The sequence below is a fragment of the Ricinus communis genome, chromosome 10, assembly GCF_019578655.1.
Source record: "Ricinus communis isolate WT05 ecotype wild-type chromosome 10, ASM1957865v1, whole genome shotgun sequence".
NCBI classification, from domain to species: domain Eukaryota; kingdom Viridiplantae; phylum Streptophyta; class Magnoliopsida; order Malpighiales; family Euphorbiaceae; genus Ricinus; species Ricinus communis.
Window position 1 is genome coordinate 3748566 of NC_063265.1, and position 16324 is coordinate 3764889.

Consider the following 16324-nt stretch of genomic DNA (forward strand, 5'->3'; position numbering starts at 1 on the left):
CATAATGAAACTTAATATAATCAACTCAGTAATGGAATCAAAGAAATAATAGAATGTAATAAGTTCATCATTCTATTGCCATATTTGATTATAACAAACAATATATGTAATATAATGTAATTATAATTTTTATTTTAATATTTAATTCATTTATAATAGTTGGTATAGTAATAAAATATTAAAATAAATTATTTAAAAATAATATTAAAATTATTATCTTTAAAAATATCACCTTTCATCGGAATCCGGTTATTGCTCTCCAAATTTAGTAACCAGTCACTGAATGATGGTGGTTGATGATAGTTGAAGGTGTTTAAATTATATTAATAAAAAATAAAAAAATAAACTAAATATAAATATATTGTAAGTAATGATGATTACATAGCTTTTTTATATATATTAAATATTACATCAAATTATATGTAATTAATTACATAATGTATTTATTATTATATTACATTAAAAGAAATTTATTAACAAACAAAGTAAAGAAGCAAGTAAAATAATATTTATTTCATTACATGCTTCATTACATCCTATCTAAGCGTAGCTTTAGGATTTGTAATTTCATATTTGTTATATTTAGCCCAATAAATTTATAATTTTACTAAAGTTATTTAATTTATTAACCCTTTTTACCCTTAAGTTCTAATTGGAGTTGATTGGTTAGATTTAGACTTAATTAAGTTATATATGTATATATATTGAAATCGGTTCTAGTTCGGTACAATAAACATTGGTCTAGTGCACTACAGTAACACTGTGTTGGGGTCTAAATCCTTGGATCACACCAATAACGTCCAAAGTAGTAAATTAATGGCTTTCTATATTCTTAGAAAGTGGAGAATGCGGTGTAAGACTAACAGATATCGATCACTCGTCGTGGCGATATGCGTATTCCTATTGGCGACAACTTGCTTGTGTATGTATTAGTTAGGATTAAATCTCCATATGTGTATGATGTTTATTTGTATTTAAAAATTAGTATGAAATTTGAAGGTTTTTATAATTACCATGTGAGAACAGATGAAAAAGATTGGAAAATAATAATGGCAAATACTAAAAGGAGAAAAATTGAAAAAAAGAAGAAGAAGAAATATATGTTTTAGTCAAAAGCAAAAGCCACAATTAGTGGATTCCTTTTTAGTGCTCTTCTATCTTTTTTTTTTGTTGTTGCTTTAAGGAACACTTTGAAAAAAGTCTTAGAAAGAAACGATAATAATTTCAAAGCTATTTTTTAAAAATAGAAATAATAATGGTATGTAATATATAACATTACCAAATACATATTTAAGTTTTTGGGAGTGGAGTTATATTGATTTTTAAAATATCCATTTTGTCCCAACTCTGATTGAAAACAACTCTCATTTCAATCATCATAAGATTTCCATTCATGCTTTTTCTTTTTCTTTTTCTTCTTTCTTGTTTCCTTAAAAATAATAAGGTAAAAACTAAAAGAGAAAAAGTATAAATTTGCCTCTAATGTTTGCCCCGTGGAACAAATATGCCTTTAACTAATTTTAGAGCATTTAACTTTTCATTGTCATTTTGGTCCTTATGTTCACTCGATAAGAGAATGATTTGTAACCCTGTTTATCAAAGAAGATATGGTCAAACAAGAGATTCGTTGCAATTTGGTCAATATTACTTGCTTGTTTTTATTGTATAAGCAATAAAAACATAACAATTTGTAATTTGTTTATCAATTTGACATCAAAATTTGCTTCAATTGATGCTTTACTTCCGGCAGTTATAAACATTACAACTTCATCTAATTTAACAAGCTATTACTGTATTTCTCAATTTTTAGTTCTTAGAGAGCTCAAAACACTAGAACTGACATAATTTTCTGAAGCAAGTATTTAAGTATATTTACATTAAGTATAATTAGTAAAAGGAAAATAAATACTTGAAATAATGTTAACAAAAATGTCGTTTTTGAGATTTTCAATTCTTGACTCTTAAATCATCAATGCCCAGTAGATATAATTCAAATTTCATTCTCATTCATCATTGTCTCATTAAAATAATAATAGATTTAAAGTAGAAAAAAAATAGAAATAAAAAAGGAAAAGGATTAAAACAGGTGAAATATGGCATGATAGTAACCTATGCAATTAAATCTCATAAATCTGAATGAGATTAGTCTTGGATTGGAATCACAAAACATAGAATCAACCAAAAAATCCCAAGCTACACGTACTGCAAATATTTAGAATCATTTTATGAATAAAATAAGATAATACTCTTGTTTATATACAAAACTCAAAGGGAATAAAAAAATAATTTCCTATAATTAACTAAATACAGGTAAATCGTCCGGTTGATACCAAGCTTTTGGTACATATTTTCAATTAATACCAAATATTTAATTTAATTCAGATTGGTGTAATAACTTTAAAAAAATATATCAATTAAAAGTAATATTTTACATTTCGGCCATCTAATGCTGATGTGGTAGCCCGATAAGAAATATTCTCCTTGATGTTTTGCATCACCATTTGACATGTCATTTAATTTGTGCCAATTTAGCAAATATGGCCCACACTAATTATTTCCTTAAATGGATCCCAAATTTCCCCAAATAAACCCTAAATTTATACTGAAATTTTCCTTATTTTTAACTAAATTTTTATAACATAAGCTAAAGCATTACTGTCACCCTAATTTCTCCTTCTCAACTCGTTTTTTATTTGAGAAAGTGTAGCTCTCTCCTTTAACACACTCTTGATCAAAGGTTATGTCAAAGTAAATTCCAATCTTAAAAATCAAAACCCACATCCACGTCTACATCCACATCATTCCAATTCCACCAAAAAGAACCCATAATCGTCACCCTCACAATCTCAGCTATCCTCCTCTTGACCCTCATCATCAGTCTTATGTTTACTGCTCTGATCCAAGAATCCAACACTGAACCTCCTGAATCTATCTTGTTATCCAACTTGGCGAAGTCAATTAAAACTATCTGCAATATAACTTAATATCCAACGTCTTGCTTCACCAGCATATCCTCTCTTAACTTCTCAACAAACCTGACCAAGAAGCCATTTTCAAGCTTTCTCTTTAAGTCTCCATTCAAGAACTCAAAAACGCCTTTACTTTTTCAAAATTTTGAATAATGTTAACTCTTAAACTGCTATTCATGACTGTTTGAGTCAATTTGATGATGCATTCAGCAGACTCAGAGATTCTTTATTAGCGATGAAAGTCGGTCCTAGAGAGAAAGCTTTGACTTGGATTAGTGCTACTATGATTGATCAACAGACTTGTGTTGATAGGTTAAAGAAGATGGAATGAATGGCTCTTGACGAAGTGAAGGCTAAGATGGTCAATTGTACAAACTTAGTTAAAAAACTAACAAGTGTATCCAACAGATTCACATCTTCTTCTAACTCATCATCTTCTTCTTCATCATCTCCTTCTGGAAATCAAACCCGTGGTAGAAGTAGAAACAGAAGCAGAAGCAGACGCGTTATTCCACCATCTTCTCCCTTGATTTCTTCATCACCTTGATGATCATCAATCAATTCTTTTCCCCCCTTTTACAATTTCTTGAGAATTCTCCAAAGAAAATGAAGGGAAGCAAAATATTTATTTCTAATTCTCTCTGCTTTTAAAGGTTTCATTCTTTTCTTGGCATTTTTTGATGCTAACATATTTTCTTGAGTTATGAAGGCATAATGCACATAAATGTATATGTGTATGCTTTTATTCAAGTTTTTCTCTTCTTTTCCTTTTTCCTTAAAGAGAATTTTCTGCGAAGTGATGTTATGTCTCTGCAATATTAAAAATGAAGAAAGTTATAATAGTGTCAATATAGGGTTTATTTAATGAAATCTGGGATTTGTTTAGGAGAATAATTGGAGTAGGCCATATTTTCTTATTTGGTATAAATCAAATGACTCTGTCAGCACCTGTTTTCCAAATTTAGATATCGAGCGAATTATGAAAAATTCGATGATAAAAGTTACTGCTTTTTTCGAGTCTCGAGAGGTTGACGATGGTCAAATTCCAATTAGGATTGTGAATAATTGAACCAAAAATTATTTTTGAAATCAGTTTGCACTAAATTGATAGAAACAAATTAAGTTTGAGGGGTAAAATTGAAAATTTTAAAAGATCAGGGACTTAAATGTAAAATTTCTCAAAACTTTTCAACTCTAAGCCCGTCGGCTGTAACAGAGTCTGACTGTTTTTACACGGTCCGATCCTGATTGGCTCCAAATTTGAAATGCAATATTATTTTGTGTATTTTCATTTTAAAAAATTAAAATTAATAAAATGTCTTTTAAAATATTTTATTAAATATTTAAATTTTAATAATTTTCTATGATTTATTTAGTTTATCAATATTATTAATAAACACTCCTAATTAGTTCAAAATTAATTTTTTAAATTAGAGATATTTATCGAAAATTACGAACGTATATAAAAAAGCTTTTAAAGTTTCTTTAAACCTTTCCCTATAAATAGAATAAGAAACCCTAGGCTTAGAAGGTTGGCCACTCTCAGCATAATGATAGTAAGTTTTTAAGAGGTAACACACATTCTCAAAAATCAAATATAAAAACCTTTAAATACTTTAGATTCCTATCCTATTTTTGATTCAACCTCCTCTTCATCACCTAAGACTCGAGGATCTGTATAATACAGTGACAACCTAAGGTTAAAGCATTTAACATCATATTTTTATCATCTTTTATGATTTTCTTTGTGTTTTTCTTATTATCTTTGTTATTAGAAATATGTTAGCAATAATATGATTGTTTTTCCATAATCATTCTTTAAGCCATATATGAATTAGGTTGAAATATTTAGTAACATGTAAGTAATCTTTTATGCTGAAATATTGAAATCTAAGATCACACTCCTTTTTTTTTTTTTTTCAGTTGAGGTATATGAAAGTAGCTAGCTAGAATAGAAATGTGACAGACAAGAAATATAAATGTATTTACTCATTTGACATGCTCCGTTAGTGGGATCCTACTGAAACCCAGCACCATAAAAGCACCTTTTATTTCCAATAATGATAGGATCCTGCAAAAAAAAATTAAAATCTCGCCAATCCTAACAATCCATTGTCGTTTTGCATACAAGCTCCAATAACAACATTCACTGTAGCTCAACTCCAAGTTCTAGAGACTTGCTCACTGACAAATCCATATCCAAATTCAAAAAATTTTGACATGTTGAATATCTCTTGCTACGAACTATAATTCTATACTCATTGAGAGATCCACCATTCTTAAACCAATCAACAACATCTTAATTTGTCCGCCGTAGCTCCACAAGTAGATTTTGCAAATGCACATTCTCTGAGATAGTATATATATATAAAACCACACATCAAATCATCGCCCTTCTAGAGAAGATGAAAAAAAAAAAAAGAAGAATTCAAACCTTGGTAAGTATCTTCTCAAACCCAAGCATGATGGTTCCATGTCCTTTGGCACATGAGGAGGAAAATAGTGTTAAGTTAAGGATGAAAGCAACGTTTAATAAGGGGCTTATAATACAACAAAAGATAAAGGAATATTTTTTTTTTTGCTAAAAGAATAGATTAAGCACTTATATGCTCTTCACGCCAAACTTTAGGAGTGTATTTGCACATTTTTCCTAATTAGTATATACCAAAAAACGTATCCACTAACTGTAGAAAAGCGAGATTAACCATTAGACTTACAAAATCCACATGTGCGATGCCTCGTTTTATTTATTTATAAATTTTATATTTGAAAGAAAACAAAACAAAAAAGGAACACAAGTTAGCGTAATCGCACCAACACCCGCACCATCGTTTACGCGGTGTCGGTGACATCCCCCAATTCTTTCTCTCAATCACACATCTCCCTTTGCTATCATAATTTTTATTTTCTGTATCATAATTCTTTCAATTTTTTTAGTTTTAGTTTTGTTTTGGAATAAAATAAATCCGATTCAGATCAACCGGATCGGATCCTAAAAAAAATGGCGGCATCAAGGCGGCTCCGAGACCTCCAATCGCAACCAGGAAACAAGATCTGCGTTGATTGCTCGCAAAAGAATCCACAATGGGCCTCCGTTTCCTATGGAGTCTTCATGTGTTTAGAATGTTCGGGCAAACACCGGGGGCTCGGTGTTCACATATCCTTCGTCCGATCCGTAACCATGGACTCGTGGTCCGAAATCCAGATCAAGAAAATGGAAGCCGGTGGTAACGAAAAGCTAAACGCTTTCTTATCTCAATATGGAGTCCCTAAAGAAACAGACATCGTCGCTAAATATAACACTAACGCCGCTAGTGTTTATCGTGACCGTATCCAAGCCCTAGCCGAGGGTAGACCTTGGCGGGACCCACCTGTTGTTAAAGAAACGATTGGTAGCACTAGCAGCAAGAAAAAGCCTCCGTTGGGTCAATCAGGTGGTAATAATGGAGGGTGGGATAGTTGGGACAATGATGATTCGTATAGATCTTCGTCTAATGATATGAGAAGAAATCAGTCAGTCAGTGATTTTAGGGGCAATAATGGGAATGGAGCGGGAGGTATGCCAGTTAGGTCGAGATCGACTGAGGATATGTATACTAGATCTCAATTAGAAGCATCTGCCGCTAATAAAGAGAGTTTTTTTGCTAGAAAAATGGCTGAGAATGATTCACGCCCTGAAGGTCTTCCGCCTTCACAAGGTGGCAAGTACGTTGGATTTGGATCCGGTCCTGCTCCTTCCAATAGGAATATTAATAATAATTCTCAACCAGATGTTTTCTCTGTTATGTCTCAGGTGTGATTGGAGTTTTTTGCATTCAAAAATGTTTCTTTTTGTTGTGTATTTAATTGTTGTTTTGTTGTTCTATTGTCTACCAGGGGTTTGGTAGGTTATCTCTTGCTGCTGCATCTGCGGCTCAGTCAGCTGCAAGTGTTGTCCAAGCTAGCACGAAAGAGATTACTTCTAAGGTTATTTATTTATTTTAATTGGAATTACTTTTTTTTATGGCATTTCCTAGCTTTTTCTTTTTTTGTCTTATGTTTGAAATTCTTTAATAATTATGTGTTGAATGGAATTAGGAACTTACCATTTCTTTTAAATTCAAGATATTTTACTTATCATTGCTGTAACTTCATTTTCCGACACTATTTTTATTTAGCTACTCATGGTCATTGCTAACTTCATTTAATTCAGCTATGTATTATTCATCAACTCAAAAACCCTATATTCTATTAGTTTTCTGTTGGTTTAGTGATAGAATTTTCTTGACGATTCTTTTTTCTATATGTAAGAGGATGTGTTTATTCTTACCATGCCTTTGATTGTGTGTGAAAAGTGATTGCAAGTTATTTTATTAGTCGAGTAAGCAGGGTAAATATTTCTGGTAATCACTGAACTTCTCACTAATTCTTGTTGTAGTTACAAAACTGTAATTTGTCACAATAGGGTTAATTATTAAAATAGGGTACCGTCACATGCTTCCTACGAGCATCTGATTGAAAAAATTTAAAGTACACAATGCATGTCAACATATGGTAACACCTGAAACAAGATGCAGACCAAAAGGCAAAAAAGAAATGAGTTGAAGACCCTACCATTTTTTATCTTTTCTCTAAAAACATAACCTCAAATTTATTGAATGCCACTTCAGATTTTTGGTGGTTACTAGAATTAGGTGGAAGTGCCTTAATTGCTATAAAATTATAGTTTTGGAAAAAAGTGACATTTCTTGACCACAATGGAAATCAATGTAAAACCCAGTGAATTAATTTTACTTAGAATAAGTAAATATGACCTAGGGAAGGGCTAAGTGGCCTTTGTTAAAGAACCCTTAATAGCTTGTGGTGTTACAGCAGTATGGTAAATTTTTAGTTGTATATTGCTGTGACTAATTTGACCTTAAACTAATTGCACAGTTAATGTGCTAAGGATCAATTTATACCTGTTATAAATGTAAATCCTGATTTATCTGCTCAGAATTTATGAGCCTTTGCTTAAGAGGCTGGCGGCACCTGATCTCATGACAGGGGTGGCCTGGCTTCAATTCCAAGGAAATACTATTGACCCTTGTGTCATGTGTGATGAGTTTAAGGAAGACAGTATGGGGATCATAAATAGCCAGAACAGTGATTCTGCAATGGCAGTATAGTACAATAGTTGAGGACCTGGTCATATTTCTGGTTGTGATGGATGAGATATTTTGGTAATTAAGATATCATCAGTGGTTGAGTTCTTTTGTTCAAATATCAGTGGTAATACTGGTTGTTTAATTCACTAGGCTGCTTTTTTTTTTTGGCTAAAATGGTTTTGGTTGCCTAGCTGGCAGCTTTTCGTGGCTAATGTGCAATTTTTGAAGAAGGTATGATTGCGCAAGTGATGTGATGTCTATGTTGCTTGATTTATGCGGTTGTTTTTTTTCTTTTTTCAAAAACTTGGTTATGCAGATGTTTATTCTGTGAACTTAATCTTTATGCTAATTATCCCATTATGTACATAATGTTGGAATTATACAAATGTGGTTGATGAATAATCCTTGGTTACAGGTGAAGGAAGGTGGCTATGATTACAAGGTAAATGAGACTGTCAATGTTGTTACTGCAAAAACAACAGAGATTGGTCAGAAGACGTGGGGGATTATGAAGGGGGTTATGGCTATCGCCTCGCAGAAGGTTGAGGAGTATGCTAAAGAAGGCGGCTGGCAAAGAAATGAAAGCGAAAGTAATGGATATTATCAAGAGTTCAACAAGCAAGAAAATAAAGGATGGAATTCATCATCTGCTGGAGGACAATCCTCGTCAAGTGGGCATTACAATTCTTATAGCTCGAATTCTTGGGATGACTGGGATCAGAAAGACACTAGGAAGGAAGATAGCATTAAAGTCACTGGATCACATAATAATGATGGTTGGGCAGGATGGGATGATGCCAAGGATGAAGGATTTGATGACAATTTTTATCAGAGTGCACCAGACAAGAAAGCTGTTGGTCACAATGGGAAATCAGATGCCACATGGACAGGCGGAGGCTTTCTTTAAGGTTGTGCTGTTAAATTAATTTATCATTTCATATTTTCTTAGCTTTATTTGTAGTACTTGCATAGAAGTGCTTTGTTTAATTGCTCTTTTGCTTGTTTCTTTTCTCCGGGTATTGTTTTCTTTTTTTTTATTTAGGGTCAGGGTTGTGTTTATCTATCATTTTACAGATATGGAATTATCTGTTTGTTGTCCAGGTAATTTTGCATTACATGCTTGCCAACACCCTGGTTGACACTCATATGATTGGTAGTGCCGAAACCAATGGCAACTGGTTATGATGCTGTATTGGTGGATTTGGATTTATGCTGAAAGCAGCTGATAATAGAAGTGTTGCTCGCATATTATCAGATCTGTGAATGGGGAAAGCATTTTGTGGATGTTGGTATATTTTCTGCAACTCCTTTCTTTTTTTTTTTTTTTTTTTCATTTTTATCCTTTTTCAGTAATTTTTAAAAAAATTTATGTACTTCTTTTGGAAAGTCTTTGTTTGTCGAGATTAGGTCATTTATGTACAACTTTGAACAGGGAGGGCTAATTGCCCGATCGAAGAGGACCAAATTATCTGTTTGATCAAACATTATTTGTGACTTGAAAAATCAAATTCCTGTTATATTTGTAATGACTTGGTCAATCATTTTTCATTAATGTTTTTTGTTTCCGGGCAGCGAATTGTTTCTCTTCTTTTTTTGACAACCCTCTGGCCTAGTTTTTAAATATAACCTTTAGGAAGTCTGGATTTAATGTTTTTCAGGTACTTGCAGCCAAAACCCTATAGAAGTAAGTAGGCATGGAAACTGGGGCTTTTCTTTGGGATCTTATTTTAATTTTTTTTTTTTTTTTGGTTTTTTGTCTTTGAAATACAAAAGAGGGGCTCAGTGGGATAATAAAAAACGCTGCCCTGTGGGCCCAAGGCCACCTTTTTTGGGTCTACGTCCTGATTTAACGAGGGACTATCGGGCGAGTATCAGTGGCTATCAGCTATTCCTGATCTTTATGATGTTTTGACATTTTTCCTAGGTTGAATCCAAAGATAAAGACCTTTAGTAGCTAAAAGGTTTGCTGCGCTTTCTGCTATATCTTGATTTTGAGAATTATGTCAAACAGGATTTGTAAATTATGTGAACATACCTTCATCGAGGGCTATTCCTACTTGTTTTGTGATATTTCCACCCTGCCACTTTTCTCGTCCGAAGAGAGAAAGTCATTGAAATCGCCAGTAATGAGCCACGGTTCAGAATGAGACATAGCTATGGTTGCCAATTCACTCCAAAGGATTTTCCTAATACCATCATTTGAACTGCCATATCATATACCTCAGTGAACAACCATGAACTTGTGCTAACCGGATTAATTTCAAGATGCATGTACTGCCTATGCTTGCAAAGAATAGAATCCTTACCCGAATCCCTATTCACTCGATCGACAGAAGGAACTGACCGATGGACTCCTTCTCTTTTCTCTCTTGCATGAGATCTTTTCCCTGGGATGCTCGCGGCGATACGGACTCGACCCGCTCCTACCCATCCCGGGGTACCATAGCATGTCGGGAATAGGAGCTCATAGTTTCTCTTGCGGTACGAGGCTTAGGCTGAGGCCCTTGATGCCAATGAAACAGGTATTTGAGCGGCTAACAAGTTCAATCATTTTATACATAAAATTCAAACTGACAGGGGGCACTAAACCGAACTAGGCTAAGAAGATATTGATCGGACTGTCCCGTTCCTACGCCTACCTATTCGTAAAATAAAAGTGAAAGGGCAAGATAGCAATCCCCACCATTTTGTCTCCGCCCAACTCCCGTGGGCAGATGGAAACCACGTATTCTGAACTTACCGCCTTTAAGATTGCTACGATAGACTTCATCTATATTCACAGCATTATAAAGTTGTTTATTTTAATGTAAAAAAAAGTTATGGCTTAATATGTATAATTTAAATAAATTTACTATTAAAACTTATCATTGACCAATAAATTTAGTGGTTGTTCATCATCTAAACTCCAAACTCTTTATTCTGATATATTTACATGTCAAGTTGAATATATTTTGGTTTGGAGGGAGAACTGCTTCCGATATATAAGAAAATACATGTTTACTTCCTATTTTATCATACAGAGGATTCACTATTTATGATCACGGCTTCGACATTCATTGTTTTCTTGTCTTTAGCCCTTTTGGACATAGTCCCATCCACATCGCCAGTGGCATTGGTTGGGTTGTTTCGCTGGATTATTAGCACGGAGCTTGCCTTGCTATATGCTGATGAAGCTAAAATTCCTCCAATATGGCCTAACTCAGGATACTCTGCCTGAGTGTGTGCCAATTCTGCTACCCTGTCCCCCTTACCTACAATCAATAGATTGAAATCCCTTCTCTGTTTTATGCTAAGCATTTCCTCTCTTATATTCTTCACATCCTTCTCTATGTACTCGACTGATCCGTTGCACTTTCTTCTGAACTCCTTCACTGCTACTTCATCCGTTCCCTGCAAAAAAGTTCATTAAGACATACAGTCCACCTCTGTTTCCAATTTGAAATCTAGAAATCAAATTTTACCTCTGACTTGTCTTTGCTTTCCAACCTGATGAATCTTGTCAGAGTCACGCTGATGCTTGGGTGTTCAGCCATACGACGGCCTACCTCCAGAGCCTCAACGTCATCTGGTCCACCCAAAAATAGAATGCAGACCTTTATCGGCAATGCGGTGGCAGATCCAACCTGCTGACTGATACTGCTAAAGCCACGGTCCACAAGCACGGCCACGGAGCATGGTGCAGTCTCAAGGACATTCTGATTGACCATTCTCCAGACACTACCGACATCCTCTTCACCTTCTTTGGATTGACTGGTGTGGAAGGGCAAGATGATTATTGCTACCCCTTTATTTTCTGCTAAATGGCAAATGTCTTCGTGCATTGTGGACAATGCTGAGACAGACGTTGAATGCTCGACATGGCTATAAGCATCAAAAGCAGCTGTTATTCGATCACCAGAGGCGCCGCCTTGAGAGAAGCAGTTAACAAAGGGAAACCCATTCTTTCGGGTGCGTTGAACCATCATGATAGAGGAAGAGCGGTCAGTGAGTTCAACAAGGTGCATAACATAGAGCTTGAGAGGAGATCTCATGGCACTTGTAGTGAAGTCGATGAAATTAACAATTGCAGGTGCACTTCTCGGACCATGGATGCAGGCAAGAATTTTGGTCGTCTCTTGAGAGTTTTGAAGCACTGGTAATTGCCGCTCTACGCGGCAAACACGGCGTGTGGGTTTGTATATGGCCATCACTGTCGGAGTTGTCATGAAGGTGGTGAAGAGTGCCATCAGCACTAGAATTGCAAACATCTCGTCATTCAGTACCTGTTCATGATCAGCAAAAGCATCAAATCATCTGCAATGTCTCACACCAAAAAAATAATTTTTTAATCAACACCACTTTTGCGAGAGTTGGTGCAAAACACCATTTTCTTTTTTAATCATCGCCACTTTAGCTTGCTAGAGTGGAGAATATCATATGGCACTTGTTGATAAAAAAAAAAAAAAAAACAAAAGAGAAAAAGAAGGTTGCCATGTGTACCACCGCTGTTTAAAGAAGCTCCAAACAAAGACTTAAAAACATATATAATATATTGCCAAGTGCTCTTTCTTCTGCTTTAGTCCAGAAATTGGCTGATTGTTAACTAATTAAAGATAAAACAAAAAAATATCCCGTTGTCACCACCACTTATTGATATATTTACCCGCAAATTAATTATGATTCGGTGCGCAGATTTCCTCCTGATCTAAATAAAAAGTTCTTTTTTTAATACGTATTTTGAAAGGTTAATTATTTATTTCAAACTCGTTGCAGTAATACTTTGGAGTTTAATTAGCATCTAAAAGCCATATTTACGCGAGATGATCCATTATGAATAATAATTATATATTTCAAACTCGTGTAACATCTGAAATTTGGTTCTCCATCTTGAATTTGGTTATGGAGAGGCCGTCTCCCCTCTGCATCTGTGGCAAGCTTGTGAACAATTTGACACGCAAACTTCAACTATTCGATTATTATTTTTTAAATAAATTTAAATATTAAAAATATAATTATATTTTTTAAAAGTTCTATTGTTTTTAGAAGTATTTTCATCATATAATACTATACTGTCTGTTTCCATTTTCATTTTCATTGTCATACAATCTAGTTTTATACTGAGTTCAACTCGATTTGCGTATATATTGTCCTATACCTTTTATTGATGCAATTGATTATCAAGTTGTTAAAAGAAAAGTGATGGCACACTAGAAAGAATAAATTCATTAGGCACTATAAAGCTAGGTTAAATGAATAGAAAAAAGGCTACGTTTCAAGAATAATAAAATTTTCCACAAAAATATGTGATTGTTCAGTAAAAGATGATGAAGAAGAAGAATATATGATAGGATCGTTATTCATCAACTCCCTGAGACTGAATCTTTTTGTTTTTAATAGTGGTTAGAGTGTATGAGATTCTGTTCCGATGCCTCCTCAGTGGACATTTTTTAATATAAAAAGAGCTCAAGTTCAAGGTAGTTGGAGATTCTTATATCACCGTTGACTTTTGTTATTTCTCCGACTTTACTAAGTTATTTTTGAGAGATTTTTACCTAGATTTGGTATATATACTATAACTAATAATAAGAAAATAACACGTATATATAAATATTTTATATTTTAGTATTAGTGCATAAATAGAGATGTGTCAATCATCTATCGATTTGATGCATAAATAGAAACATACACTGAACCTAAACAAAAATTTTAGGTTGTTTTCATATAGAATTCCTCTCAAATTTCAGGTTCTTTACTCCCATTTTGAATTTGATTTGGATAAAAGTATTTCTAAAATTTTTACTTTTGAATTTTAGAATATTTTAGGAGTTTTGCCAAAAACAAAATTTTTTTTGGAGAAAAATAGATAATTTAATATTTATTCTAAAAAATATTTGACAAGATTAATTGAAGAAAAAAAGAAATTAATTTTAGTAGAATAAAAAAGCTTAAATATATTTTCTTAACACTCACAATAGTTCGAAAAAAACCCTAGTGGTAAAAGAGGAAATAGACCCTAGTGGTAAAGGAGGAAAGATGAATGGTGCAACATTTACAGTCGCTTATATTTTTCTTTTTTAAAATTTTTATGGGAAGAACTAGAATTTTCATTGAGGGTAAAAATAAACATTATTAAAAGCAAAATATAATATATTAAAGTATAATAATAAATATTTAGGACACAAATTAAAATGATAAAAATTATGAAGAAAAACCTTTAGTTTTTAAATGCTAAATTAAAAAAATTATGAACAGATATTTGACTATTAGGACTTTTTGTCTTTTGTTGTTTTTTTGTCTCCTTTTTGGGATTAAAGCTCTTTTGTATAAATCAAAATAAAACGAACAAAAAAGAAATGGAGGTTCTAATGGAAAAAAGAAAAAAGAAAAGAAATAAAGAACATAAGAAGAAAATCTCACCTTCTTCTCCTTGCCAATATTAAGAATAATGAGCTCCACCAATCCTTTTGTGTTCATCAACACCCCAAGTGCCAAAGATTCCCTGGCGGGAATCATACACAGCATACCCACTACAAATGTTCCGAAAATCTTCCCTGCACAGGCCATGGATATAACCAGCACTAGTATCCCCCATGCTTCAACTCCTCGTATTTTAGCCACATCTGTCTTTAAACCACTCGAAGCGAAGTAAAGTGGAAGAAGCAAACCAGAAACAAAATCTTCTATCCTTTTTATTAACCTTCCTGCAAATTCTCCTCTTTTAGGAATGGTTAAACCAAACACAAATGCACCAAAGATTGAATGGATCCCTATAAGGTCAGTCATAAATCCGGCCAACATTACTCCTGCTAAGGTTAAACATATGTATGCTTCCTCCACCACATCTTGTTGCCGTGAGCATTGCCTGGCAACCCAGTTCATCATTGGTCTAACAAATATTAGCATGAAAGCAACGAAAGCAACTCCAGACATGAGGACCCATACAGATATTAATGGACTGGAGCTTGTGTGATCCCCACCGGAGCCGTTTCCGGCAAGTGCTACTGCTAGAGCTAACAAGATCCATGCAACCACATCATTGAATGCTGCGGCTGCCATAGCTGTTTGGCCCATTTGTGTTGTTAGCAATTTAAGTTCAGCTAGAATGCGAGCAAGAACAGGAAAAGCAGTAATGGAGAGTGAAATTCCCATGAACATGAGGTACTGGCCGTAACCAACCTTGTCCATACCATGAACAGCTTTCCGAAGAAGAAAGGATACGCCGACGGCAAATAGGAAAGGAAGGGAGATCCCAGCAAGTGCTATGCCGAAAGCTGTTCTTCCTGTTTGGCGTATTGAGCTCAAGTCAAGTTCAAGACCTACAAGAAAAAGAAAGAAGAGAAGACCAAAACTAGCCACAGATTCTAGTATAGGAGTGCTCCATGAAGGGAACACCAAGTGGAAGAAGACTTCACTCCGGCCAAGAGCAGATGGTCCAAGCAAAATTCCACCCTGAATTGGAAATCAAAGCAAAAAATATATCATTAGATTTGGAAATAAATCAGAGTCAATTTTGAAAGAATAGTATGCGTACGAACCTAGTCAGAATCAACTTTTAAAGAATATCACTAAGGCAGAAAAAAAAAAAGGATAGTGATTTAGCACATGAGTGTAACATCTACTGATAGAGTGAAAATATTTTATCTGAGACATTAGCATACAACAGAAATACTGTGAAAAGTAAAAAATAAAATAATTTCAGCATGCATATGAGCTTAAGGTGAATTTTATAGACAGGAGAGTACAATTATTTCAGCAACCACTCTAGGTTGTCGAAGGGGCTTGAGAAGGAAGGCGAGGAAGCGGGTGATAAAGAGGACTATAATTGTTTGAAGTATTAATAATGGAAAGGCATAGTTCAGAGGATTATCGCCTTGCCAGACTCCATCTGATGAGGTTTTGATGGTGGTTAGGTTGAGTGGCAATGGCATGGTCGTTGGTGTAATAAGCTTCTCTATAAACATAAATAGTCACAGAATTATGGCGAACACTTAAGGTGAAGTTAACTTTCCCTGGGATGAATTGGGTTTTATAGAAGTGAGGAAGAAGGTGGTGGTCAATTTTGGTTGTGCATCATTGATTCATTACTAGTGCACTTACTTTTGCCACTCTCATGCAGAATTTATTTAAGGAACAAACTTTATGAGGCACCAAAAAGGGGGAATTCTTTAATAAAGTAATGATTTCAAGAAATAATGTCACTAATATAAAGACAATTAATGAGTGGGTAGTTCTTGAAGCGGAACATGCACA

General features: G+C 34.0%; 2 protein-coding genes and 1 long non-coding RNA gene across 4 annotated transcripts; 1 reads left to right on the top strand and 2 right to left on the bottom strand.

Annotated features, from left to right (window-relative positions):
- Positions 1–4968: 4968 nt before the first annotated feature.
- LOC125371354 lies at positions 4969–5472 on the bottom strand. Its single transcript, XR_007217666.1, has 2 exons — positions 5404–5472; positions 4969–5318 (listed from the first exon to the last, which is right to left on the bottom strand). It is a non-coding gene; the product is annotated as an uncharacterized LOC125371354 (long non-coding RNA).
- Positions 5473–5739: 267 nt separating this feature from the next.
- On the top strand, positions 5740–9621 carry LOC8279594 (ADP-ribosylation factor GTPase-activating protein AGD7). The gene is made up of 4 exons (XM_002527704.4): positions 5740–6762; positions 6846–6935; positions 8511–9003; positions 9197–9621. The coding sequence occupies exons 1-3, from the start codon at positions 5971–5973 to the stop codon at positions 9000–9002; spliced, it is 1374 nt and encodes a 457-aa protein (XP_002527750.1). The 5' UTR covers positions 5740–5970; the 3' UTR covers position 9003; positions 9197–9621.
- A 1341-nt stretch (positions 9622–10962) lies between these two features.
- LOC8279593 (cation/H(+) antiporter 20) lies at positions 10963–16079 on the bottom strand. Of its 2 annotated transcripts, XM_048380133.1 has the most exons (5): positions 15817–16079; positions 15262–15523; positions 14492–15132; positions 11557–12357; positions 10963–11485 (listed from the first exon to the last, which is right to left on the bottom strand). In XM_048380133.1, the coding sequence occupies exons 1-5, from the start codon at positions 16033–16035 to the stop codon at positions 11108–11110; spliced, it is 2301 nt and encodes a 766-aa protein (XP_048236090.1). In that variant the 5' UTR covers positions 16036–16079; the 3' UTR covers positions 10963–11107. The 2 variants fall into 2 exon arrangements, with proteins under 2 accessions (XP_048236090.1, XP_002527749.2); XM_002527703.4 differs by having other exon boundaries at positions 14492–15523.
- Between the last annotated feature and the right edge of the window lie 245 nt (positions 16080–16324).

Excerpts from the sequence above, each read along its gene's own strand:
- LOC8279594 (XM_002527704.4), top strand. The coding sequence starts at position 5,971 with ATGGCGGCATCAAGGCGGCTCCGAGACCTCCAATCGCAACCAGGAAAC. Across the intron at positions 6,763-6,845 it reads TTTTCTCTGTTATGTCTCAG|GGGTTTGGTAGGTTATCTCT; the intron begins GTGTGATTGGAG and ends ATTGTCTACCAG. Across the intron at positions 6,936-8,510 it reads CGAAAGAGATTACTTCTAAG|GTGAAGGAAGGTGGCTATGA; the intron begins GTTATTTATTTA and ends CCTTGGTTACAG.
- LOC8279593 (XM_002527703.4), bottom strand. The coding sequence starts at position 16,035 with ATGTTTATAGAGAAGCTTATTACACCAACGACCATGCCATTGCCACTC. Across the intron at positions 15,524-15,816 it reads GAGTGGTTGCTGAAATAATT|GGTGGAATTTTGCTTGGACC; the intron begins GTACTCTCCTGT and ends TTTCCAATTCAG. Across the intron at positions 12,358-14,491 it reads ATATTGGCAAGGAGAAGAAG|GTACTGAATGACGAGATGTT; the intron begins GTGAGATTTTCT and ends GATCATGAACAG.